General features: G+C 51.1%; 5 protein-coding genes across 5 annotated transcripts; 1 reads left to right on the forward strand and 4 right to left on the reverse strand.

Annotated features, from left to right (window-relative positions):
- Positions 1–2,449: 2,449 nt before the first annotated feature.
- VFPPC_14136 (hypothetical protein) lies at positions 2,450–4,135 on the reverse strand (the record flags this gene model as incomplete). Its single annotated transcript, XM_018291906.1, has 1 exon — positions 2,450–4,135. One exon carries the CDS (start codon positions 4,133–4,135, stop codon positions 2,450–2,452), a length of 1,686 nt encoding a protein of 561 aa, XP_018140109.1.
- A 1,488-nt stretch (positions 4,136–5,623) lies between these two features.
- Positions 5,624–5,959, forward strand: VFPPC_16653 (hypothetical protein; the record flags this gene model as incomplete). The annotated part of the gene is made up of 1 exon (XM_018294406.1): positions 5,624–5,959. The coding sequence occupies one exon, from the start codon at positions 5,624–5,626 to the stop codon at positions 5,957–5,959; it is 336 nt and encodes a 111-aa protein (XP_018140108.1).
- A 2,947-nt stretch (positions 5,960–8,906) lies between these two features.
- Positions 8,907–12,553, reverse strand: VFPPC_06969 (farnesyl-diphosphate farnesyltransferase; the record flags this gene model as incomplete). Its single annotated transcript, XM_018285910.1, has 4 exons — positions 8,907–10,319; positions 11,300–11,356; positions 11,410–12,433; positions 12,486–12,553. 4 exons carry the CDS (start codon positions 12,551–12,553, stop codon positions 8,907–8,909), a joined length of 2,562 nt encoding a protein of 853 aa, XP_018140107.1.
- A 600-nt stretch (positions 12,554–13,153) lies between these two features.
- Positions 13,154–22,054, reverse strand: VFPPC_06970 (hypothetical protein; the record flags this gene model as incomplete). The annotated part of the gene is made up of 1 exon (XM_018285911.2): positions 13,154–22,054. One exon carries the CDS (start codon positions 22,052–22,054, stop codon positions 13,154–13,156), a length of 8,901 nt encoding a protein of 2,966 aa, XP_018140106.2.
- Positions 22,055–25,532: 3,478 nt separating this feature from the next.
- VFPPC_06972 (beta-ketoacyl synthase) lies at positions 25,533–26,389 on the reverse strand (the record flags this gene model as incomplete). The annotated part of the gene is made up of 4 exons (XM_018285913.1): positions 25,533–25,834; positions 25,904–26,020; positions 26,091–26,204; positions 26,269–26,389. The coding sequence occupies 4 exons, from the start codon at positions 26,387–26,389 to the stop codon at positions 25,533–25,535; spliced, it is 654 nt and encodes a 217-aa protein (XP_018140104.1).
- Positions 26,390–26,944: the final 555 nt, after the last annotated feature.

Raw genomic sequence — 26,944 nt, forward strand, 5'->3', positions numbered from 1 at the left:
GTTGGTTCAAATTTACAGGCAACAAGTCTCCGGCTCCAACTGAATGGGGCAAACCAGCTTCTCCTCATTGTTAGTTCGATTTAGGAGATCTTTTGCAAGTATTGCAACAGGCTACCCACACTGCAAGTATCTTGCTTAGTGTTCTGTTTTCATGTGGAAATCAACCCAAACCCCCGTTCAAACTGACAGACTCAAGCCACATCTTCATCATGTAACTCCTGTCCATTTGCCAATCATCTAAAGAACCAGCCACAGTCCCATCACAAGATTTTTCATCGTGAAAGCCTCATCCCAGCCTTGTCATGCCACGCCAACTCACACACCCCATCCTCCCACACTTAACGCCTGAAACACCACCACCATCACCAATTTCAGGGTCTTCTCCCGTGCTGGATCGACAATCAATTTACGCATCATGGCAACAGCAGAATTTTCCATCCGTACAGAAATCCCTGGACCCTTTCCCGCTGCTGATGCCTGTTCTAACCTTCAGGGTTTGTTGAGCATTTTCCCCATTAGGCAAGTCGCAATTCAATTTGACCAGGTAGCGAAATTTCGGACATGGAACCCCGCAAAGGAACAAGATCTTTTGTACGGAGAAGGGAGTAGATTGCGGCCGATTCTTTCTGAAAAAGTAAGATAACAACTTGCATGCACAGAATGTGTGGAGTATGACTGTCAAAATAAATTGAATTGTGTCTTCTCTACGACTTGTAGCCAAGCCCGCAGGGGGTGCTATCAGTGCCTTGCGGCTTCTTAATATTCCAAACTCGTCAAAATCTCAATCCAATCCAACTTGTGGCTCGTAGCCATGGTTCCAATCGCAAAACGTTGGGCAGCTTTGAAGCCCAAACCCCACGCATTTCAAGGCTGCGGTCTCACCAAGGAAGGGGTGGCTGCATCAAAGCCGCAAGGTGATAAGAAAAAAATGGTAGTGATAAAACATGAGATTGCGCTGGGGGTTTGAAGAGAAAGGCCCCCATTCATAACGCAGATAGGTATCCTGAAATGCCAGACCGCTTGTTCGTTAAATGTCCAATCCAACGCCCACAAATGTCCCAAAGGAAAAAGAAAAGAAAAGAAAATAGTAAAAAAAGACCCAGTAATAAAGAAGCGCCAAGTCCCATGCTGCGTTGGAAAAAAAAAAAAACTAGACCACAACTCCATCTAAAATGATGTCCCAAAAGTGATCCAATGTCCTCCGAAAATGAATAAAGAAAGCAAAAAAGAAAAACAAAAAGAAAAGGCAGAGCAACATGAATGACAATCGAGTTGACCCTAGTGCCAACACTGGCACCAGCCTCAAGCTGAAATATGAACCCCATCAACATCCGGAATACTCTTCTGCGCAAGCGTTTCAACGCCTTCTGCCTCGTCGCTCAAAAGATGAGATGCACCATTTGGACCCGGCCATTACCGCCATGACAAGGGTGGACCCGGATGGTGCCGCAGGCCAAACAATGAGAGAATTCCGATCTATCCACCCTTGACCATGCCAAAAACCAATAATGCAAAAGTGATTTGAGGCAGGAAACCCCTTGCTTTTTTGCTCCGGCTTGAGTCTTCCCAACAACAAGACTTTGTGAGCAATAACGCACAATACTGCCACCGGGCCGATGGTCGAATTGTATTGTCGCCTTCCCCATTGGGCAGCCGATTCTCACTGAGGCTTGTCTGTGTCTGTGTCTGTGGGTCATTGGTCGTTTGGCTCTTTGGGTCCTTGGGTCTGACACAAGATGCCAGATTTCCAAAGACTTTGGAACGTGAATGCTGTCTTGTGCCTTGCAGAATGTGCTACTCGGAGCTCTTTGTCAACAGGGCCAAAATGTTTGTTGTTCCACAACGTCTGTGATCGCCTCCAATCCATGGAACATTCGGCAGTCCCCAATGTGCATTATTCACGGTTCGGGATCCAGACCGGCTTTTTGGCCGAGGCCGATTCGGCAGCGTTTCCAAAATGCTTCGACAGTGGGTCATTGGCGGATCGCGTTACACCAGACACCAGACATTTTCTGATGCTGGTCTGGTTGCTCCCAAAATTGCCCCCGAGTCGTGCCCAGCAAAGTACCCAGTAAAGTGGTCGATGGGTCTGGCCCCGTAAAAAAGTTCATGGCTGCAACGTGCCGTTGTGCGAAAAGCCCCATGACGTGTTCGACCAGGCTTGTTTCCAATTTGCAGGGTCTACTCACCCCTCGCCCTGGCAAACGCGTTGAGAAAAAAACTTTTCTTGTCGCCAAATCGTGTTTGCTATTGGGAGAGCACAGGCCGAGTAGCAGTACCTAGAAGTCAGGAACCAGGAACACCGAGTCAAATGGCCCATCTCCGAAGGCGGACGCAACCACTAGCGGTCAACGGGATGGCAACCTGAGCAGTTGACATGGTATGCCGTCAAGCCTGCTTGTTTTCGACACCGTAGTACTCCATAAGGTGCGCCCGGTACCGCAGGCACTTAGGATGACAGCGTCACGGGTACCCACCTTGCTGGGACGCCGTTTGAGCCAACTTCGTAAGGTTTCAGCGACGCCTTGCGTGGTGGTAAAGCCCAGCGAGCACGTCCTGGCTTCTGATTGTCAAGCTTGCCTCGGCGCCGCATCGCCATTTCCATTACCGCGATGCGAATAAAATCCGGGTTCTCACGCATTTCCCGCTGTCGCATGCCTGGGACAGCGAGAGTTTGCTGGCTCGTCTTTCCTGGTTGTTGGTTGGCAGCAGATGCAGAGTGTGATGAGTTGTTGGTAACGTAGGGCGATGCCCGTGACGAGGGTGGGGCGGATCGAGAACGGTGCACCTTGTAAGTCTGCATCTGAATCGAAGCCGAAAATGTACCTGCTCGAGGCTTTGGTTGAGGGTCTATGTGAGCACTCGTCGTAGGGTTCAGATAACGTCGTAGTTCCGCAGAGGGCATCTCTTCCGTCACCGGAGGACGGCGTTCGTCCATATACGGAACATTCGGCTCAATGGTAAGAATAGACCGGGTGAGGAAGTCGTCCGGCGGGATAGACGGAAAGTTGATACTCGAAAATGATTTGGCCGCGGAGCGCAGGGCTCGTAAAGACGCCGTCAAATTCGACTTGAATGCAGAACGTAACGGTTTGAACGGCTGTAGAAATGATGTGGAATCCTCCTCCGATAATTCAGCCGCAGGAAGCTCCAGATCTTCCAACCCAAGACTGTCGACAACCGCAAGAGGGTGCCCTTCAGCAGCATCATCAGGAGGTGACCGAACAGGCTCCAAAGATTTGCGCATCGGGCTATGGCGACGCCGAGCCGAGTTGCCAGCGCTTCTGGGTGTGTCAACAGAAGAAACAATATCAGTAGCAAAGGACTCCCCTCCAAGGGATGGAACAGAGTCGGCAGACGTTGTCCTGGCAAGCATGGAACCAATGTTGCTCTCGGTCGCACTGAGCTCATCATCCAGTAACTCCTCTGGAGGCGACAGGAGCAAATCCATAGGGCCACGCCCGAGAGCGAAACTCAGCTCTTTTTCTGACACCTGCCGTTCACCCGCAGCAATATCCTCAACGGTAAGTGGCGTATCGGCCCTATGGCGGCGCCTTGGTGGTCGGCGGATGTCAGTCACGGCCAAGAGGGCTGCGACCGATGGCGATATTGAATCTGATGCGCGAACATTCTTGGGATTACGGCGACGATGCAGTCCTTCTCGCTTTGCATGGTGGTTGGAGTCCCGATGGTTTCGCTTGGGAATCTGAACTGGACTTGTCGGTGTTGTTGGTCTACACAGGCCAGTGGTGGTGCTGGGTGGACTTGACGGAGGCAGCGTGCTGCTAGATTCTCTCTTGGCTTTGGTGCGTATTGACATTGCGGCATGGAAATCCGAGGCTATTGAGCTAGTCGAGGAGCAGCTTGACGATGTCGATCCAACAGATTGGACAGTAACTGTGACTGCGATGTCGTCGTCGAAGTCGTCTTGAACGTCGTGTGACGTGTTTGGTGCATACTTGGGTGTTAGTTGGCTACGTTGTGAAGCAGAGGGAACAACGCCAAGTGAGTCGTAGGATATAGGTTTCGGCGCAGCCTTCTGTTTACCAGAGGGATATGGTTTGGCAAGTAGAGAATGGGAGGGAGAAGATGGAGTGGGTTGCGTTGGGTAGCTCGAGAATAAGAAGGATCTCATTGTTCTGGGAGGGAGTCGAGATAATGTCAACGCCTGACGGGGGCATGCTTGCACACCCAGAACTGGGCTGGTGGTACTCCGTACGCTCTGCAGGCTGAAGAAGCTCTGGTAGGAATGGAGCCTGCAACAGGGGTCAAAAGGACCACGCAGAGTGCAAAGTCGCAAGTTGCGGTAATGCGAGTCGGGCTCCAGGGGACCACTCCCCTGGGACTAGGGGGGTCTGAATATTCAGGGCCTCAAAAAAGTCGTCACACAGTAGCGCAGTGTCCGGCTTCCCGGTATTAACTAGAAGCCTGGGGAAGCGTGGTTCTCAGTGTTCCAGCCGAGGGTCGCGCGTTCGGCGGATTCTGATACGTAACGAGGGTCTGTTGCGGGTTGCTGCAGGATCCACCTGAACAGGACAAGAACAAACAGGACCAGACCCCAAGAATGGCAGGTCGCCTCTCCCAAGGACAGCTAATCAAATTCGTTTGGTTTTCGGTGTTCGTCGCGAATCGTAGCGGCGGGTGGTTACGTGACGGCAGATTACCCGGTCTGGAGGACGATAAGGTCGATTCTGGAAAACGTCTGGTGCCTTGCAGCGGCGGCGGCAGCGGATGTGCGCCAAAGAGAAAGAAAACAAAGAGGTGAAGTGTATAACTCGACGACCAAGGTCAAGAAAGATCGAAAAGAAGGTTAAGTTCGCGAAGCGACGAGGACAATACAAAATGGGTGGATATGTCAGTCCAAGAAACAGAGATAGGCAGAATCGAGTCTCTGTTTGCCCGTCGTGTGCTGGGCGAATACCTGTGCCAAATCGGAATGACACTGGAGTATGACTGACTGCGCAGTTGAGGGAATGATTACGGTTTGGGGGGTGGCTTTTGGCTGTTTTGGTTTATCGGTACCGTTCGATCCGACATCCGTTATCAGCGAATCACCACTGCGTATTGCTGGTGGGCGGAGGAGCCGATAGACGATAACTCTCGAATGAGGCAGACCAGCCCAGCCAAAAGGCAAAAAGGAACGATCAAAGGGTAGCCCAAGCCTCAAGGGTCCCAGTGCTCTACTAGTCAAGCAAATAATTGACCAGTTGACCAGCTGAATGTGGTGAGCCGCGACTCGGGGGCTGAAACAACCTGCAGTCTGCAGAAGCAATCAACAAGCCAGCAGAGAGGGCCCAGCTGGGGTCAGAAAACGGGAAACGATCCTCACACGACACTCGGTGAGTAACAGCTGTTGGTATGTCGACACAATTGAGATGTTGATCTGCGATGCACCACGAACGGCAACATGCGGCACGAGGAGAGAAGCAGGCGGATGATGATATAGACATATTCGGCGAAGAGACAAAAGAGGGGAAGCCGAACTTGATTTGAGGGGATCCAAAAGCGTTGCTCGTCATGACCATCTCAGCCGATTGATTCGTAGCCACAGGACTCCAGATAACATCAAGACCTGGTCCCAGTCGCAGTCCCAAGCAAAAATGATGGCGTCGCCTCGTCATGGATGCAACCAGTTGGCTTTTGCCAGGCAAACCTGGGCACCGGAGGACTGTCCTGCTGCCACGCCAAACTCCAGCCAACGGCGTCATTCTTGGAGGGAAGGCCCCACGCAGGTCCTCTCAGCAGTCCTTCCTCAATTTGGTCTGGCCAGCATTTCGGCCCAGGCTGCTACGAAGGGAAGAAACTACCAAATGTTTTGGAGGCAGGGCACACGAAAGACAACAGGTACCTACCGCTCGTGCGGCATTCGGGCCAAGTGAAGGTACCCAACGCGGCATGTTGGCACCCGACCCTCAACGGCACCTTCCAACCAGACCAGACCAGACCAGACCTTCCATGATTCGAAAAGTCCACAGATGCAGGAGTCCATCACGGCGGCTGGCGTGTCTTATTTCCATTCAACAAGGCTGTCATATCTCATCCCGGATATTATATCCCCAACCCTATCATGCCACTCACCATTCAACACGAATACCTGCAGGTTCCGCATGCCTGATGAAATTTCCAACGCCAGTAGACCATTCTCGGCGATAACAAAGGAGCAGCACTATCGGGACAAATCGACTTATCACGTTTTGGGCGCCGAGCGCCGCCGACGCTTCCGACACACATGGGGACCTTACCGTAATGAAAGCGAGTCACCCAACCAGGACACCAGAGGGAGGGTGATGGGGATTCTCCAATGAATGAGCCCTTTGGTTGTTTCAACATCCACCTCAATAGAATCTGCCTCCTTGTTGGCTACAAACCGTTCAGGTGGGCAAGCAAACACCAACGACCCCCACCCTCCTTGATGCTGACGGGTTCGTCAAAAGGTGCCTGGTATGTTGTCCTGTCACTCGGACATGCGAAAGTCGAAACTAGTTTTGAGGGTAATACTGCACAGCGGGATGTACTGTGTCATGTTCAGTACGACGTAAGGGGTCAGCCAAAAGAATCATTCTCCTCGGCTTCGCCAAGCCCTTCCGTGTTACGTGCGACGAGCCGACGGACGGGCTCGAGCTTCAACTCTACAATTAAGATTGTCGGTTCAGGGTCGAGAAGCGTCTTGGAAGACGGGACAACCCCTGCTGTCGTGTGACCAACACTCGCTGCCATGAAAAGCGAAAGATAGTCAAGAATAGGGTGGGCAGTTCAACCCACTTTAGAGCGCCCATTCATTTTCATTGAAATCAAACCGAGAAAGAGCTCCAGGACCTCGACGAGCCGGAAGCTCTCCCCTAGTGCGGCTGCGAGCGAAATGATGCGGCACAGCACTCAGTGAATAAGACTCTGCTGCACATCCTTCTCCCTGATATTGCAATTTGGCTTTGGTGCTAAGGTCTGGTTGAAATCAAAAGTAACTCGGCAAGCGTAAACAGCAACTCTTCGCCAGGTTGGATCAAAACTGTCACGATTCCCACAAATATTCAGGCCATCCGTGCATTCGCCGTTGCGAAGCTCATTCGTCACCGAGTATTCATCGAACAATGCAATACATAGCCAATCTACTCAGCCAGTGGAAACTCAAGCTTGGAGGTATCACGATGGTTACCATTGCCGTTCCAGGAGACGGCTGACGTCTGCAAAGCATTAGGAGTCAAAACCTTGAAGGCAGTGATCATCACTCTTAGCTTGAACTGGTCGTTACGCCAGAACCTCCCGCCAGCCCGGGCCGCTGAGTTGGTCAGCCAAGCAGTCTTTCCAAGGACATTTGGACCCTGCAGTGTGCGCCGCTTGGTGGAGCGCCTCCAGGTTTCCCCCGCATTTGGGTGGGTATGACGGCATGCTGCAGGCGCCTCCAGACAGCAAATGGGCCGTCAGTGATAAGGATCATCTGCGTGAGCTATGTCGCTTCAGAAGACACAGACGAGATTGTCGAATCACCGCAACCAAGGCAGAAGCAAGATTGGCAACAAATGGACAGCCTGCATAACCCACGCAACAATGGGAACTCCGCGGCTGTCGCAGGCGACGGGCATCGTGTTGAGAGAGTCAGCGAGGGAAGCGATCGATCGAGAGTACAGACGATCGAGTCAAGCCGTGACCGATGGTTCATTGACGTACCTTGCAAAAGTCCATCAAGATCCTTGCAGAGACTCTGATTCGGCTGATTCCCAACGCTGCTAGGGGCGATCAGACGTCGACACGAGCACGATTCTTTCTGTATCGCCTATGTGATGAAGTTGCAGAAACCCCTCAACTTCGCAGTAAATCTTTATGGTCCATTCAGTACGTAAGGAAATGGCACTTCCCATTTCCTTATCTCGCATCGATGTTGTTATCGTACAGTGATGTTAGTGTGGTTGCATTGGGCTCTCGCCTGTCGCGCAGGAACAGTGCATGGACAGGTAGTCACCTAATAAGCATTAGCAATGTCTCGCATTCCGAGACAGAGAATTGACACTCAGATTTAGAGCCTTCTGCGTAAGGCAGAGAGAAAACAATAGGAGGTCGTCGAGTGGCCGAACTGGATCCGCACTGCTGGCCAAACGAACATACTACGATATTGGAATGCGTTGGGGGCGGGCCATTTGGTGACGGCATCATAGGGCCAATGGGCTGCTGCCCAACTCATTTCAAATCAAAGGAGTCCAAGATCAATGCTTGGAACCATTTGGCAGGTCTCATCCTTAGCCGTCTTGGCACTCTGTCCCACCAGAATGGCCAGTGTTCGACCAGGCAACACGATTGATGAGGACGGCCCAAGCTGGGTGTCAGCTGATAACAACACCTACAAGGGCCGAGACATGATCTGGAATTTGACAATGCTACTGCAACGAATTGCTCGCAGCTTCCAGGCCTGTGTTTCTGATGGTAACCTTAAACGGACAAAGTGAATGTTGGTCGCAGTGTTCCAAGCTAACAGGTGCCCAAGCAGCCTTTACCCTGTGCAACCACAACATCCCTAATCCATTTTTGGCGGAGTGGTAGGCTTCTGCCTGAGCTTAATGGCTTTGGGTGTGCCTAACAATTTATAACTCTACATTCGAAGTCCGTTCCGTTTCGCCATTGGATTGCCTTCCTTGCTCGGTTACTACCAAAACGGTCCATTAAACCGAAAAGTTTAAAGTGTTGCTTTCCCATTCGAGTTATTTTCGGTTTTCTCAGCATATCGAGTAGCCAAAGGGACGATGATGGACCCCGAGATGCACCAATGGTCTGGGTGGCTTGAAGCCCAATGTTGAGATGCAGTAATTACGGCAGGATGTTGATATATTGGTGCCATAGTTGGTGTGACATAAAACCAGAACGGACTACCGAAAATGTTTATTGGTGGCATATAACCATATAAGCATGATCAGGTCTCAGCCATATTCTAAGCGCTGTCTCGTTCTATATGCCACTGTAAACGGACTTCCAATAAACCACGGACACGACACGAAAAACGGAATCGGCAGCTTGATTGTATCTTGATCCCGTTGTAACCTCTCGCTGCCGCCGCTAATACTTGCCAGATGCGCTTCAAGCACATCAGTTATAGCTGGATAACGATCAACATCGACATCAAAGTGAACCATCTCATTGCCACCATGGCCCTCTCTTGGCTCGTAGAGAGTGTCCAGCAGCAATGCCTTCATGTCAGCCTCATCGCTCCCGCAGTACTCAATTATCGGAGCAAACCTCCCCTGGCATAATTGAATAGTCTGCAGAGACAAGCGCTCCGGCCTTGTCCGTGTGATAAGATCAAGCAAGTCATCTCCTCTGGCCGATAGTCCACGGAGCGTGCAACCAGTCAACCTGGGCAGCTTGTCCAGCTCTACGACATGTTGCAGGATCCTCTCGGAGCGAAACTCGGTGAGCACATTTAGTTTCTTGTTGTACATGTGAAAATAGTGCAGATTGAGATGCTCAAGCCGTGGGCACAGCTCAATGAGTTTGGCGATGCCGACGAAATTTTCCTCCTCGGCAGCTTGAGCGTGGTAATCTGTCGTCGTATCCTCGCTGTCGCTACTATCAACCTCAAAGGTAACGGCTCTGCCGCGACTATCTTCCGCGACGTGAAAGACCCTGTCGCAGATGCTGAGCGACAGAGACTTGAGGGGCTTGACTGATTCTGCAAGGCCAGGGCCATACTTCGTGCCGATGTGATCGCACGGTATGCTGCACCGATGCATGTCTGCTTCGTTGAAGGCGTTGATGTTCTCAACGCGCAACTCACTCGCCGCCAGGGCTCGCAACATCAACTTCCACGTCTCAGCTGCGCAAGACCACACATTCTTCGGTATGGTAATACCCCTCGGCGCGATGAGAACCTTCACTCTGTCAGGAGTGTCGTTCACTTCCACTGGCAGCAGTCTAGTGCCGTCACTGCAAGCGACGGCCATCCTAAGCGTGAGTGACTCAAGGCGACCGTTTGTGCTGCGCTTGGCGATCTCATTGAATGCTTCTACGAGCAGATGACTCTCTCCCACTGGTTGGCGAAGCGGCTCATTTTTCTTCGGCACCAAGCCAACTAGATACAGGTGCTTGACGCGAGGTACCTTGCCCAGACTCGAAAGGGCAGTGGTAAAGGCTCGCAACGCATCGTTCGTAAGGTCAACGTATTTTGACAGGCATGTACGGTGAAGGCGCCCTTGTGACGCTTTCGTAGATATCTCCTTGCCTGTGAGTCGCAGGGTCTGGATGTCTTTCCAGTCTAGGAGTTTGACGACTTCTTCGATGACCTCGCTTGGACAGGTCTCCAGTGTGTGACCCATGGCACAGCACAGTGAGTCAAGCTGTGATCGATGTTAGTTAAAACAGAAATAGCAGCCGTTTAAAGAGAATATGCCTTTATCACCTTTCAAAGACAGTCAGATCTGTCACCATTTGACGATAGTGGGCATGCACGCCGTGAAAATAGGTGCATGTATGTCTGCCAGCCAGGATCGTTGGATGTCAGGTTGAACATTCACACAAGAGGTGGTTCATTGGGGAAGAAGGATGGAAATGAGTCGGCCTCGTAATGATGCTAGCGGTAAGTGAGAACTGAAAATGCCTCTTTTGAGGTGACGGTAGATGGTGACGCCTTTGCGAACCAACAGGTGATTTTAGAGTATTGGCGTAAGTATGCAAGGTCAACATTGCGGAAGTGCTTGAATGTAGCCGAGTTTGGAACTTGCCCTTGATTGACATTAGGCTAAGTACCTAGTATTCGCGATGTTGGCACATGCATTCACTCACTCGCAATGCAGCCTTCAACTCACTTACAGCAGACTGCACCATAAATTGATGCCATGTCTGCTGTCAAAGTTAAATTCTGGTCCTGGTTTGCCAGGAAGAATTAATTAAGTTGCCATTAGTTTAACCCCCGGCGAGAAATCGCCGTGCAAAACTACAGCAGAACATTGATATGGGAAGCTTCAATGTTACACCAAAATACCATACAGGGAGCACCTCTTACATGTGAACTTGACAGCATCTCAGTAATATCCAACAACAGACCTCCATTTAATTCAAATCTGACTTATCAATCTAGAACTGTCTAAGCCGCATGATTAAGCGTCTGGTCTGGTTTACCCGCAACCCCAGCATAACATGCCATCACATCCACACCATCAACACCATCAACAAGCATCACCATAATACAACCTCCATCACTCACCTCCCTCACCAATCCTCAACTCAACTCACCCATTTCACCTCATCGTCCCCATCCCATCAACCAAGCAACCCCCAAAACCACCAAAACAACCACCACCCTCTTCACCCTCCTCACCCCATCCCCATCCTCATCACCATCTCCCTCTTCCAAAGAATCAAGCACATCCTCAATCTAAACAGTCAGCCATTACAGTCCATCAAAACTGAACGTACATGTAAACATACCTCACAACAAACATCCCTAATCGCCCCAAAGTTCGCATCCCCAACCCCATTCCTCCCCTTAATCCTACCAACATACATCCCACAAATCCCCCAGACTCTCCCCTCCGCACACGACACCAAAACCTCCATAACCTGGCCCCTACTGATCCTGACACTCTCCTCAAATACACTCCCATTCCGGAAACATGCCTCCAGCGTCGCGAGTGCCATACACTGCGCTACAGCACAAAACATGAAGACACTCTTCTCCTGTATCTTGGATAAATATACCATACAATGAGGCACGTGGCGCAGTGCATTGAGAATCATTTCCGAACTACACATGACCGCCTGTTCACGATTCTCCATCAGAAACAAATCGTCAAAGTTGTCCACGTACTTGCCCCAAATTTGCTGCGGCCAAAAGTGTCGACCTTCCAGATAATCCTCGTGCACGTCCCGAATAATGTTGTTCTTCTGGAGCATCAAGCCCATCGACCGGTACAACTCCTCATTCCTCAGGGTTTCCGCCGCAAACCCCGTCTCAATGAACAGTTGTGTTAGTCCCTGCCCTACTATCCCCGCCACATACCAACAATAATGATCATACTCCTCAACCGTGCAAATCTCCCTACCAACAACATAGTCAGCCATACCACCGCCCATCAGACGAGTAATATCCCTTATAATGCCTTGATAAACCCCCTTCAACTTCCTAAATTCACCCGTCACAACATCAAAATGGACCAGCACCTCACGATCCTTCTCCTCCGCCCGATTACCCGCAAACGTCCAATCTTCATCCAAATGCGCACTAAATCCCCTAAGAAGAGATTCCTTGACGTCATCCGGGATAGACGGATCATCCTCAATGGTATCCAGACCACGAAGAACGAGGTAGAATATACATATCGGGAGGCGCAGCTCAGGATGTAACTGGTTGATAACGAGGGCGAACGACCGGCTCGAATGGTCTAGGAACTTGAAGCATGTTTTTGCTGTTTCCGTTTCGGGGGCTTTGTTTGAGGGCTTGTGGAATAGGTGCCTTGTTCGTGTAAGTACATTGATTAGCAGTGTTAAGAGAAGGATGGACAGACCATTGCATCAAGAGGCCTAGGTAATATGGGTGGGATGCAAAATATGCTGCTTTGGCGAGGAGGGCCATTTTAGTGATGTGAATGTGGTGTTTCAATACAGGCTTAAATCACAGAATGTTGAGAACAGAAGACTTTAGAAACATACCAGGACACGCAATATATAAAAAATAATAAGTACGCTCTTACCCCTTGTGCAGTTTGATTAATCTTGCCAGAGTGCGTATTTCCACATCGGGATCCGTGAGAATGGCCTCAAAGCCATGTGGATGCCGAAAGAATAGCGGGTTTCGGAATCCACATCTACCAAACTCCGTATATTAAATGAAGACTGCAACTTAGTTACGCTATTTCCAGGTAAAAAGTTACTCTTCATTAAGAAATGGCAACCTATGTCCGTGTATCTGAGAGTGGACCGGGTGTTAAACCTCATCACATACAATACACACATCACATCACAGCAACACAACACAGCACGAAGACAACAAAAAAGAGCCTCGCTCAATAACTAAATACCTATCCACCCATCATGCATACAATGCATACATCCATCCCCAAAAGCACAAAAGCCGCCCTTTTCACTGGCTTCCAGTTAAGCCGTCAAAACAACGCCTTGCTCAAAAAACAAATAATTATATATGTATAGTAAACCAAAACGATCACGTCCCTTGTCAACCCGTTTTGGTCCGCCCCTGTGCCCAGCTTAACCGCTTTCCGCGCGGCGTCTTCCCATCTTTTGTACTTTCATCATCGCCAGCCACATCGTTACTTTCGTCTTGTAAGCCACTGCTTTCACGCTTCCTGCCTGTGAAGGCACTGAGTCTGTCTCTAAGAGTGGTTGCGCCGCTTCTTCGGCGGTCTCCTGATTCAATACTTCCTGCGCTGGTGGACGGCCGGCTGTCTGCTCCGCCAATGTTCCGGAGGGCACGCCGGTGGTTGGAGTTGGTGAACCCGCCACTGGAGGACGGCCGAAGCAAGTCAATGCCGAGGCCTGCTTCGTTGCGTCCTTCGACTGGCGTTGGGGGAGTCGTCATGGCGAGGAAACTAGGCGCGCTGGGACCGGTATGTGACGAGCCGCCCGTCCGGTACGATCGCCCGCTGGCCACACTGCTGCTCCGGCTGGCGGATCGGGGCGCGGGTATGCTGCTATGCGTGCTGCCACGGGTGGAACGCGGCGGAGAGCGAGAGTAGTCGATTGGTGAGGTGCCATAGAAACTAGACGAGTCGTCGCTATCGTTGATGCTCGCCGCGTAATGTTGGGATGAATTCGATGGCGTGATCAGAACGGAGCTATTCGCCAATTCTCGTAGCTTGCTACGCTGCTCGGCGTTGGGTCGGTGTTTGGAGAACTTGTTCCCAATAATGGCTCCAGTGTGTGAAATTAATGCCTTTACCACAGCCTTCTTGAGCGCAAGCGCCAGGTCCAGGTTGGACCATGTCTTGTTTTGCCACTCAATCGTCGGGAGTCGGAAGACAAAGTCATGCACGTCTTCGAAATTGCGCTGATCCTTGCCCTTGTAGCTCAGACAAAGCACCACAGACGGCATCCGAATGTATGCAAATGTCATGTAGTTGCTCGCTCGGTTAATCATCTTAGTGAGGTCATCCGATTGCTGCTTGTCTTCTGCCTGTGTCTTTCCGCCTCGCCAACGGGACCCCTTCTTGGTTTCCGTAGAGTCTTTGCTGTCCTTTGACGAGAATCCCGTAGACGATCGCACAATGACGCCAGGTCGGGGAGTGCCAGCGCCTCGAAGTGATTCGTGGGACGCTTTCTTGGAGAGCATCGTCTTCCCCGTGTGGCCAGAGCGGAACAGTCGGAATGCGTGACCACCTCCCTCGGAGCTGTTGACACTGAGCGTCTTCTTCGGACTGCCATCTTGGCCGTTGTTCGAGGTCAGTGTAGGCCGCAGGCGAAGTTCCAATGATCCTGCCCGCGTCGTGAATCCAGACGAGTCCTTGTCTAATGCTGGTGTCGCTAAGCGACTAGTTGAACTGTTCACAGAATCAACATCTTCGTCATCTAGGCTCGGAGCTTGGTGCTTGACCATGAGGGGTGAATCGTCCTTTGCCCCCTTGTCTCCATCCATGCCAGGGAAGATGTACTCAAACAGCCGCTTGCCAGCCTCTCGCTCTAGCTGCACCTTCATGGGCACGAGATTGACTTCGAACCGATCCATGACCGGGATTCCTGCAATTGCTTCCAGCATGTGCCAGTAAACGCGAATCATGTCTTGGTCGCCCGTGTTTGGCATGGCATTCTTGTCGTGCTCGCTATATGGCGCAATGATCTCGGGATACGTAGCGTCTTGCAGTAAATTGAGGCCCAGGACCTTGCCAACGCGAATCAAGTTTATGTGAGAGCCATCAGAGTTATCAGTGCGGTCGTACTCGACGTCCTTGAGCTGCAGCTCAACAAGTGGCTCGGTCGAGTCCTGGATGAGATGCCACACGATATCTCGCGCCGAGATGCTCCACTTCAGCAACGCACTCGTGTCACTGTCGATTTCAAACTTGCGCTGCGACGTGGTAATGGCCTTCATCATGAAGAAAAGTTCGTCCTCGCAGGCGGCCAAATCTCGCTCCAGTGCCAGTCTGTCCTCCCACCCCTTTTTGTCCAGATACTTGGAGTAGACCTGGAAATGACCCTTAATGTCCTCCAGTTGTCTGATGCGTTCCTGAAGTTTCTGGACCATTTGCGGTGTTCCACTCAGGTCACTAAAGTCCGATGCAAGCATAATTTTCTCCAGTCGCTCGCTGCGAGTTTTCTCCAGCGGTTCGCTGTACATCAAAAGATCCAGGACAATAACGTACATGGCGTAGTACTGAGAACTGTTGCAAAGAGCTCTCGCTTGTGGGAATTCGACCCACAGATTGTCAGAGCGGCATTCGACATTTTCGCTGGAAGCAACATTCTCTCCATCATCCTCGTTGACTTCGTCATTGTACTTCAAGCGCAAGTTGTTGTACTTGTCATAACGGAGCATGGCTGATGTCTTTTGAACCACTCGCTTGAACCCGAATGGGTCGGCTTGAAAGTTGAACATGACCTCCATGGGAACCCACGGCGGCCAAGCAGACCCATTTGGCGTACCATATTTGCTGCCCGCATACATGGAAACCAGACTCGTGAGAAACCATTTCTGGTGGGTAACAAAGAACTGTGTGCTGTCCATGTTGACGAGGAAACGGCGCTGGACCAGACCGCTGACGGAATCAGAGATTCGTTCCTTGTCCATGACCTCGAGAACCTTGAGCTCCATACCCTTGGCAGTGACAAGAACGACGTGCTTCTTATTCTTCTCGCTCTGAAGTTGAATCTGCGGTGCTATCAATCGAACATGGTAGCTGCTCTGCGGGCTGAATTCCTTGGCAATGCCGCTTTCCAGGTCCTCAATCGTACCGCAATTCACGTCACCATTAATGTCAAAGCTAGTGTTGGTGAAACGTTTACCGTCTCCAAGGATGCTCTTTATGCGATCCTCGAGGTCGGTGCCGCTATCCTTTTCGGGCACACTAGGATTTGGCGACGATGTACTGCCAGTCGTCGTTGACGGCGCGGCACCGTTCTTAGTGGCTTTGTTGGCCTTGGCTCTATTTTGCTCCTCAACAATATCCAGAATGAATTTAACCGCAGGTCGCGACAGGTAGTAGATAAAACCACGTCGTTGGCTGTTTTGGTGGATGTATCGGAGCACAATATTTCGCAACAAGTTGTTCCACTTCAACTGCAAATTGTGAATGACGAACCGGTTCTTGAACTCGCTTTCAAATTCTGTTGTGGCCGGCATATTGACAATGTCTTCGGAACTCGATGCTGAGGACGGCTCTGATGGTCTTCTATACCCGTTTCCATTAGTGCGTGACTTGCATTGCATCTGGTCAAGCATGGTTTTCAGGAATATTTCCTTGTCTTTTAGAACACCGGAATGCTTTCTCAGCGCGTCAAAATTGTCCACAAGCTCAGGATCGTCCCCATTAGTTTGAATCACTTTCAACTCTGCTTCGCCAATGTCCCGACTATGGGTCTGCATCTGAATGGCCAGTTGATCCAATCGCTCCTGAATCAATTGACTTTGTACGCGCTTTGGATCGTCATCGTGCGTCATGATGCAGAAATGTGTTGGCTCATTGCCAAAGGGGCTTGTCCTTGTAGGGTCTCCAGCAATGATGCCGCCAATATCAGTTTGTCGGAAGTATGTCAGTCGGGGCGCGAACGCAAGCGGTAAGATCTTGGTATCTGGGTGAGGTTCGGTTGGTAGGATCCAGTCCAGTTCCACGAAGTCATCCATGTCAATCCAGCTAAAATCGTTATCGGGGATGGTGAATCGTGTCAAGTCAGGCTTGTCGTCCTGATCCGTAATGAGAGAGGAGATGGATCCCTTTTTGATGGCTTCTGTGGTCGTGCCTCTCAGACTTGCGGAAACCGCACGCACATCGGCATTGGCAAGGTCAAGTTGGGCCGCATGAATCTTAATCCCCGAGGTCCTGCTCTGTGTATTCTTTCCTTTGGCGAGCGTGTTAAACTCCTCCCTTCTTTGGTGCAGATCAAGCATGAAACTGTCAAAGCGGACCTTGAGACCAGTCGCGGAAACAGCGTTCTCGGCGTAGTCTTCCGCATCTTTGTGCTTGTAGATGTGACTGAGGAACAAGGGAGCCAAGAGAAGGTTGTATTTGACAGTCGCGAGATGCCTTCCAAACTTCTTGCTACTCTTTTCTCGCCCGGGCCAGAGGTTACCTTGTCGGATAGGAAGCGACATGGGCTGACCAAAGAGTCCCCACCACTGGAAGAAATGGGTAAAGAATCGAGGCGTAAGATGCACAGTGTTGTAGCTCCTAGATGGTTCTGTGTTTTCAGACATCCAGTCTCGGTCAACAGGCGCACGAACCGCAATTGAGAGATGTATATGTCGACTTCTGAATCCTCTCATCGCGTCATACGGCAGGCCATCGTCATCGGGTTTTGCGTAGATGGGGTTCTTCAGCACCACCTCATAATGAGGCTTGAACGAGAAACTCCTCTCTCCGTTTTCAATGGCGCGCTCAAATAGTAAACCCGCCATCCATTGCACTTTTCCGGACAGCTTCATGACGACCTTTTTGAAAATGGCGCCGTCTTTGAATGTGTCCTCAGTTATATGTCCGTGCTCCAGATTTCGACGTCGGGCAGCTTCACGAACTTGATGGCTGTAGTCAGGAATTGCAAGCACGTACTCGCCACTGTCCACAGTCATGAATCGTTTCGGGTTATCCTCCGCGTTTATGTGCCATCTAACATCGTTGCGCCAGCACATCAAGAAACCGGCCCCGTTTCCAGTGACTTGGTATGGATCTCGAGTGCCTTTGAGGGATAGATGCATGTCGCCATCTCCCTTCCAGGCAACATGGACACGAGAATGGGTGTTGAGACGAAGTTTATCCCAAAAGCCGACGCGCTCAGATGGGTCAACTTGTGGTTTGGTAAATGATTCAATGACCATCATCATATCTTGAATGGCCGGTTGGTAGCAGGGACCCCAAGTGATTCGTGTTGGCAAGGCCGTGTTAATGTCCATAAACACTTCTGAAAACGACTTGACTGGTCCAATGGTTCTTCGGACCTCGATTGCAAAGCTCCCCTCGTTGGATGACATGGGATCGCTGCTTCGAGGCGGTACAACGTTGACTCTGACTTTTCTTGTTGATTCATGTCCTCTGAACTCTTCCGCTAATACGAAATTGGCCTTTAGAGATACTGATTGCATTCTGGAAGATTGACCAGTCTTGAGACCCGGGATATGCAACAGCGGCAGAGGGTAGTCGCGCAACGTCATGCGAGCCTCGCCCATTTGGATCGCGACGTGCATGGGCACGAGAAGACCATAGAGCATGTCCTTTGGCATTCCTTTTCCGACTTTGTGGATAAAATCAGGCAGTTCCTTCATAGCAAACGTCGGCTTGTCGATCATAAATTGGAGGTCGGACACCAGGGCAGACATGAGAGCAGGGCGCTGAGGCACCTCCAGAATGTTCTCGGTCTCCTCAACATCATCGGGCAAGTGATTTGGGCCCCAAAACATATCCCGCAGCTCCCGCATGCTTTGCCGTGACGTCTCGTATGCTTGATCAATACGCCTTCTCCAGGATTGCGCGTTGAACCTATGGAGAGAGGTATGCGCTTCATCTTCAGATATCTTGGCGTTCCCGTGAATTCCTACGTGTTCTCGGTCTGGATCATATCTGGGCATAGTGCCGCCTTTAATCTTGTGTCCAGTATCGTCGGCTTTGTAGGCGTCCGCACTTCTGCTCCTGAACCAGGACGAGGCTGGATGTTCACCGCGGCCGCGAGGGAATGTCGATCGAGCACGCAGTTTTCCACCACCCTTGCGTATTTCTTCGTCGCGGACCTTCTTAGATTTGACTCGGAAGGCTTCTTCACGAGCCAGTCGCTGCGTCTGCTCGACCCGTCCTGTGCGGTAGATTATACCAAGTTTCCACTCAAACGCACCATCTTCGAGCTCAAACAGGAAGTTCCGCGAGCGAATAGAGACCTTTGGCACATGTTTGGGTCCCTCGGGCTTCTTCTCAAGAATGTATTCGTTGGTGCCAGTCTTGAATCGATGGTGAAGCTGCTGAACAGACTTTACGACATTGATAAAATTGTCCGTAATGCGAGCCACAATGACCTCATGTGGTACGGCAATACGAAGGGATTCTGTTGCCACATCTATCATCTTCTCTTCTACATAGCCACCTTGAGGTGACTTGTGCTTCGATTCGCGGAGGTCCACTCGACCATGCTTGATGCCAATCATCCTCGACCACACTTGGTGCATGCGTGGCGTTTCAACATAAAGCCTGATAACCTTGGATGATAAAAAGGGCGTGGACCATCGGTGTCGTCCAGTTTCGAGCCCGTAAACGCGCAACATCATCAGGGGCTCGTGGGGCATCTCAGCTTTGATTTGAAGCAAGGCTGCCTTGACATCAATGGTGATTAGCTCTGGTGGTATCGTAGAAGATCCGTCCGCATCAGGAATTCCTGGGCTACGGGGGAGTTGGAGACGGTCCCCATCATAGGTTCCTTGCTGTCGAGGTCGGGGCACATCTCGGCTGGTTCGCATGAACGCCTTTCGTAACGTCAAGACGGCAACGCCCACTGAGTAGTGTCTGTAAAGAGAGTATTGCAGCATGACTGTCTTGATCATAGATTGGACATGGAAAATTGGGCCATGGTTATCACTCGTAGCCGAAAAGGCCAGTTCAAGTCGAGGAACATTGACAAATGGTTCAAGCTCCAGACGATCTGACGCCTCAACAATTTGGGCCTCGATTCCCTTTGCATGCAGTGCAAGTCGGCGTCCATCTCCTGTGACTTGAGGTTTCTTCTTGAATCGAGGAGATGCGGGCGAAGGCGTCAGGTCCGAATCGGACTGCGTAATAGACCTGCTGTGTGTCCGCCGTCTGCCTGGCCGTCGCTGGAGACCATCCAAACGATGCGCTCTGTATTCCGCAGAGAATGAGTCCAAGTGTACGGAAACACCTCTGGTATCATCTGAGATATCCTCATCCACGCCAGCAACTTCGATATTGAAGTCCGTGGCTTCAATCTGGTACCTGACCAGCCAATCAGGCATCGACCGCAGGAAATTCTTACTCTTTGCCGTCTTTGATTTGAATCGCTTCTCTGGCTCCACGTCGATGCGAAGCTGTCGAACAATCTGGCGAAGACCGTCGGTTATTTCAGGTCGCACCATGCTAATTCCAAAAGATTGGATGTTCCCTGTTAGTTCAACGCAAACGTCAGGCCGGGCTGCTAAATGGGCCTTGAGATCGAAGGACTCTGTTGTAATCAGGTTGAACCTATCACCTGTGCAGGTTTGATAGTACAAGTGGTGAGATTGCAATCGCATTGCGCCATCTAGGAAGTAATGCATGTCTTCCAAGGTCGAGTGTGACGACTCGACGTCCATCGAAACGGAGGAGATGGACGAAATAATGAGATCGAAATCATCTGGGTCCTCGGTGTCCTGCAACGGCTTGAGCTTCATGCGAAGAACAGGCTCATGCATTGAAAATTTTATGTTTGCCTTTGGAAGGAGTCTAGAGATGACGCTGTGTTTTCTTACGCGAGAGGTTTTGGGTGCCTTTGGTTTGGGTTGCATCATGGCAATAAGAAGAGGGAGATGCGCGGGATCCAGATCCACTGACGGTGAGGTGATGACTGAGTTGGCAAATAGGATATTGGCATTCTTTTCTCCAATGACTCCTTCCTGAGCCAATTGGATCGTTTTCGATGGGAGGGTAGTTCTGACGGTGGTGGTAGTCATAGGTATGTATAGGAGTCGTTGGGGATTGCCGTGTCCATCGTCAATTCCTACGGAGAGGGAGAGTGCGGCTGCCAGAGCTTCATGAGCAATATCTTTTGGCGAAAAGTACATCCGATGAGCAGGTGATTTCGGATCCAGGCGGTGCAAGTCGATGCCGATTTCCTTCATAGACGCGTTGAGCAGCATCGGTGACCCTTCAGGCTTGACAGATTCGATCTTCTTGGTCATGCCAACATAGCTGACGGCAAATTGGACCTCCTTGATGCCCCGAAGGATTGAGCTGACAAATTCTCTCGAATCGGCTACAGATTTCATCAGTTCATCCTTGTGAGCACCCGTCTCATCCACCTCTTCAGGGACATTCTCGAGGACGATATCCACGGGTTCGTCCAAGTCAACGACTTGTGGTCCTCTTCGGCATTCCTTAAATCGACGTGAGCAGATATGCAAGTCGTCGTAGGGCACATGAACCCGACCGAGTTTCAGGGAAATGGTTGCATCGCGAAGGCCCTGTCTCGACTCGTACAAGAATCCATGAACATTGAGTAAGCAGTGGTCCAGAACTTCAAGCGACTCGCTGCCCTCGGCGGTGAAAAGGACGCTGCGAAGGGATATAATCCACTCGGCTTGTCGCTGATCCTTTTTCCTGGCGTGAAATTTGAAGAGTCGAGCGTGATCAACAATCTTCCGCCTCGTGTCCACAGCCACGGTAAAGCTTCCAACCTGGATGCTACCTACATCCACAATATTAATAGTCGAGTTGGTAGCCACCACATCAATCATTCGCAGCCACCGAATATTCGTATGCAGCTTTTTTATTCTCTCCTTCAGCTTGGCAAGCTTTTCCCACGTTTCGCTTCGAGATTCAGGCTTGCCATTTCTCGGTGGGGGTTGCGATTTGGGCGGCGGCACTGGTTCAACGGGAGGGGCTTCGTTTTCGGATTTTTCGTCATCGCCGCCTGCTTCTTTTCTGGCAGTCTTGTGGCCATGGAGCTCGCGTATGTCGATTGTCACTACAAGTTCGTTTAACACGAGACTTATCCAAGTTGGCTGGGCGAAGGTGGGACGGTGTATGTTGAGGCCCAGCCCCCTAATCTCTACTCTGCATCCATCTCGAGGGGTATATGCTAGTCGGCGTAGAGACAAATATCCAATGCGTTGGATGGAGACGCCGGTGAGGATTCGAACAACCGCGAACAGTACAAACGACGAGAGGTACAGCAGAACGAGCACACCAAGTAGAAACGTCGGGTTGAGAAGGGCCATGATGTGCATGTATCTCTTTTGGCCCGGAAACTCAGCTTATACCTGAGAGCACAACCCGATCTAACAAATGCTGCAGAGCGATATCGTATTAGTTTGTGCGCTAGCGAGCACCATTACTCGCAATGGGAGTAAACCAAAACATACGTCGTCTTACAAGAGATTGATCATCCCCGAGGGCTGTCACTGGCAGGCACAGCGGCGGCCTGCCATGACCAAATCAAGTTGTGTGCCAGGTACAAAGTAAGATATTGTAATTCTCGCGTTATGATGCTTCGTCGGCCGCTCTAATCGGTGGTCAACAGCAGGCTCGCAGCACTGGGCTGCCTGCCGAGATAAATTTCCGATTATGCACCGATCCGACTATGCCGGCAGTTAAGGTCGTTTTCCCCAGAATGCCACGACAAAGGGGTCGGGTGAATCTGGAAAGCAGTTGGAGCTCCGGGTATAACTAGGTACGTGACGGATGTGTCGGAGCGGGCAGTCGTCGAGAGTACGTCCGTAGAGATGCGGCGAAGCGGGCCTGCGGACGAACCGGACAGCTTTCGGGGGCAGACTGGCGTCAAGTTGTATTCTGCAGTGCAAAGGAAATAAATCGTAGCTTCGACTCTCTGTGCGCACAAATAAGAGGAATGACGTGCAGTCTTGCAGGCGCCGGAATGGGCTTTGTAGATGAACAAAGGGAGAAGAGAAAAAAGAAAGAGGTTCGTCGTCAAACGACAAAGCGCCAGATCTGGCACGACTAGGAGAAAAGGTGGGTGTGCGGCAGCTTCAAGTTAGCGCAGAGTGAGACCCGACTGGGAATGGATATGAGCTCCAGCGCGAGACGCCAGACACTTGACCATGTCGGGCCTGGCAAGGACTGATGCCGTCAACCTGGTGTGGTGGTCTGGTCGAGTCGCTTCCATCAATGATGGTCCGGTCTGGTGGTGACCAGACTTGACAGGAACTGGAGACTTGCGCCTGGGGAACTGCTCAAGTGGGCCGGTTCTGCTCAAAGTGGTCGCCCGAGGAGCAGGGACAAGCGGGTACTGACTCTTGGTACCAGACGTCAGGTCGAATACTTTGGTGCTTGGCGTCTGGTCTGGTGCTTCCTTGCCAGCGACATCAGACTTTGCTGTGCTGATTCGATGGCTGGGACTTGAAGCTCGATGCCACTTGCAACCCGAAGCTAGTAGACATGGAGCTCTGCTGGGGCAAAACCATCAACGCCACCGACCAAGATTGATGATGGACACGGAGGTGTGGCCAGCGAGAAGCTAATTGAATGCCCCAGGCTGGACTCCATACAAGAATTGGAGACTCGGCCCGGGCAGAACGGGGACATGGGTTGATGGGGTACGCACACAAGTGCAACAACTCAAATCACCAAATCTCCCGTCAATCCCAAGGGTGTGGTCAAAGAATGATGAGGGAGATTGCACAAATAAGATCGAGTCGTAATTTGACCGTTCACCTCAAGTCAACATTGAATACTCTCAACTGATCCAAGTACCCCAAAGTACCTCCAGTACCTCCAGTACCTCCACTTTAGCGAGTCCTTCCTTCCTCCAGTCTGGGTTTTGGCCGTTTTGGGGTTTCAATGCAGCAACAGAGCCGCTAACCCACAAGAAACATTCAAATCTGCCACCGAAATGCCATCAAATCTCGACCACCACACCACACCACACCACACATACCTCGCATCAATCCACAAAGCGATGCAGCCATCCACTATCCAAAATGCTCATAGTCGTATGTCTCTGCCATTTTTCTTCATTCGACCCAGCCCTCAAGCCCTAAGAACATGTCCAAGCCCCATGTCACGCTGCCCGCCACGTCAACCATGCACAACCTACCAACGCAGGACGTCTCAGCCAAAGTCGACAGGACCACGAGACGATCTGCAGACCAGACCACGCGAGCACCTTAAAGTTTTAGCTTGACGTTTCGTGTGCCTTTGTCTTTTTTTGTGTCTCTACCGGCGGTGAGGACCGAAAATAACAGTCACGTATCCTCTGTGCCTTTGTCCAGCATTCTGCGCTCACACGCTTTTGCCCACTCGTGTCGCCAGTCGCCAGCAATGACACAGCATACCTTTACTCCGTACCTCTGGTACTGGGCAGGGTCTAGCAAGTTTGGGGACAGGGTTACAGCAGCGCAAAGCAAGGAACAACTGAGCTAAGCGAGTTGCGTCACGTCCTCGTCATGGATGTTTCCGTGCCGGACTGGTGAACTGGGAGTTTGGTGGGTGTTCATCCAAATTGCTGGGTTCCATCAAAAAAAACCACGGGTAATAACATCAAACCGTCCTGGCAGGCATATACCCGCCGCCCGGATACAGGGCCGGTACGACGTTCTCCATACGATAAGTGCAGGTTATTTCACACGTCTCACTCACCACAATCTCGGTGTGTTTTGCCAGGGTAAATCAGGTCTGGTGGGAACGTCACTGAAGGAGGCCTCATCAAATCAAACCAGACCATTCTTGACAGCATGGCAACATGCCAGTCAGCGGGACCATGATCCATGTCCTAGTGGTGCCGGCAGAGCCACCATTTGTCGTGTGCAGTTGTTATCGAATCCACCGCGAATAGCAGCAGTGTCGCGGCATCCGACCGGATTTGTTTGGCTATGAAGCGTCACCTACAATGCGCTGTGAGGCCGCGTGGCTTGTGTTCAGTGTATTTCAAAAGGTCAATACAATCAAGAATTATCATGGCACAAGTCATGCTGCCTGGTTGTCATGATGGGCAACTAGATTTGGAGGTAGTGCCTGGTCAAGTTTGATTCCACTGTCAAACGTTGGGGCGCTCTCCCGTGTTGATCTCTTTTGGCGCGATTGTGTGCTGGCTTTGCAGGCGAGGCTCAATTCCAACTTTGATAGCGAGGCGCCGCCCGAGAGTGGTTGCATCGCTAGCGCGTGTCTGACCGCACAAAATCCTCCATGAGTCTTGAATGGATCTCCTGTTTCACCAATTGAACGAGAAATAGCATTGCTACCCTACAGCGCTTTTCCCCGCTTAAGGATGAATTCCCCAAAGATCAATGCGTGGCGTCGGTAATGTAACGCGAGAACATGGGAAATCTATTGATGGCGACAACTCTATCCTTCCTCATATGGCCACATGAGTATTTCTCATGCGGTTGTGGTGCCGTTCTGCGTCACCTCCCAATGCAAGTCGTAGCTCAAGCTTAAAGGCAGCCAATCCAGGCTGGGTGAGGGTCGGAAGACTACGGAATAAGCTTCGGCAAAGCGCAAGATAACATTGAATGGCGAAACGCCTCGAGTTGCTTGATGTCAGCAGCCGCCTGAGATGTCAACTATGGTTTACTCTGCCGCATGATGCCATGATCTATTCAGCACTCTCGTCACATTGACGCTCTGCATGAACGCCCCTTATCGTACATTACAAGTGAAAAGCATACCAACCTTATGCCATGTTTCGATTGATGTATATCCAACCTCCATAATTCCCGTATCCTCACTCCTGCAGATGCATCATCGCCGCGGGGTATTCTCGATCTGCCTTTCCAACCCGTTTGCCTTATCTGCTGCCTTGAGTTCCGCGATTCGGTCGTCAATTAGGGCAATGTCCACATCTACTTTCAGGATTTTCTCCTTCATCATATCGATATACTCCTCATCTGTCAACCTCTTCAACGGGCTTAGTTTCGATAACCAACTGCTTCCGTCGTTGTTTTTGCTTGCTTGCGAGGCAAAAGCGCTGTTGGCAATTGCTTGTCCACCTGCTCCCACTAATCCCCATATCACCATTGCCGGTAAAAGTCTCGAAGGACCTCCTGTGAATAGTCATCAGTCAGACCAGGTCGCTTCAGACATCTGGCAGGGAATCCTATAGGAATACTTACGAGCCAATCCTGCCACGGCACCGGCAGTAGACCCAGCCAAGCCGCTCACGCCGACTTTGTCTATCGATGTCATTTTGTCTTCGCCCCCGTATACTTTAATGCCGACAGATCTAGTGACTGTCATGATAGGTGTCAATACAATGAACTCTTGTTTGGGGCAAGATAACCAAGCAATCTCAAGCCTTACACCAGTAGCTGCTGCCCAGCATGAACCATTGTACCCCGGAAAACACACCACTGACAACAGGGCTTGTGTCTCTGGCAATGGCTCCCCCGACTCCGGCCAAAACACCGGCTGTGCCTGTGTGGTATATTAGTCCATGTGACGTAAAGCAGAGTGGCGAGTGAGAGGAGTTTCGACATACCTGAGTAGACGCCTACTTTAAGCGGCGGCACAACAAGCTCTACAAGCCCAGGTGGTAAGAAGCCTGGGCGTTGCGGCCGGCGTTGCGTGTTTGTAGGTCCATCGTCGCCGTTTGATGCCATCGTGAAGATTTTAGGGGAATCCCGTCGGGACAAAAGACAACGGCCCTGAACAGCCCCCCTCGCGGCTGTTTGAAGGGCCAGTGAAGTTTGTCAGACGAAAAGGATAATTTTGGTTCTCCCCACTTTGCAGCTGTGAGCATCAGTTGCTCTGTGTCGTCACACTTAACTTACTCTTATTTCTCGATACTGTGATATCGCAAACTTTCAAGATCCATCATTGACCATTGATCTCGGTCAAGTGGTTAGAAGTGGGTCTCGACAAGCTGGGACGCACAAGCCAAGACGTGGTCTGGTTGGCTGAACAGCTAACCACGGTGAACCGGACTGCACTTGATCGGTTTGACATGAATTACAGGGCAACCATTCACTGTAGGTCAGTCTCCAATACCCCCAAGACAGCCCAATAGGAGCTCGGTCAAAGCCCAAAGACTGTCAAGTCAATTCGTCCGCCCCTCAAGCCGCCCATGTCAAGCCGCACATCGGCACAACTGCACTAGCCCTAAATAGGACTAGCTTCTCCCACTCCCTGGCCTGGCGAAAATTGAGGCAACCCTC

Source organism: Pochonia chlamydosporia, chromosome 7, assembly GCF_001653235.2.
Source record: "Pochonia chlamydosporia 170 chromosome 7, whole genome shotgun sequence".
NCBI classification, from domain to species: Eukaryota; Fungi; Ascomycota; class Sordariomycetes; order Hypocreales; family Clavicipitaceae; genus Pochonia; species Pochonia chlamydosporia.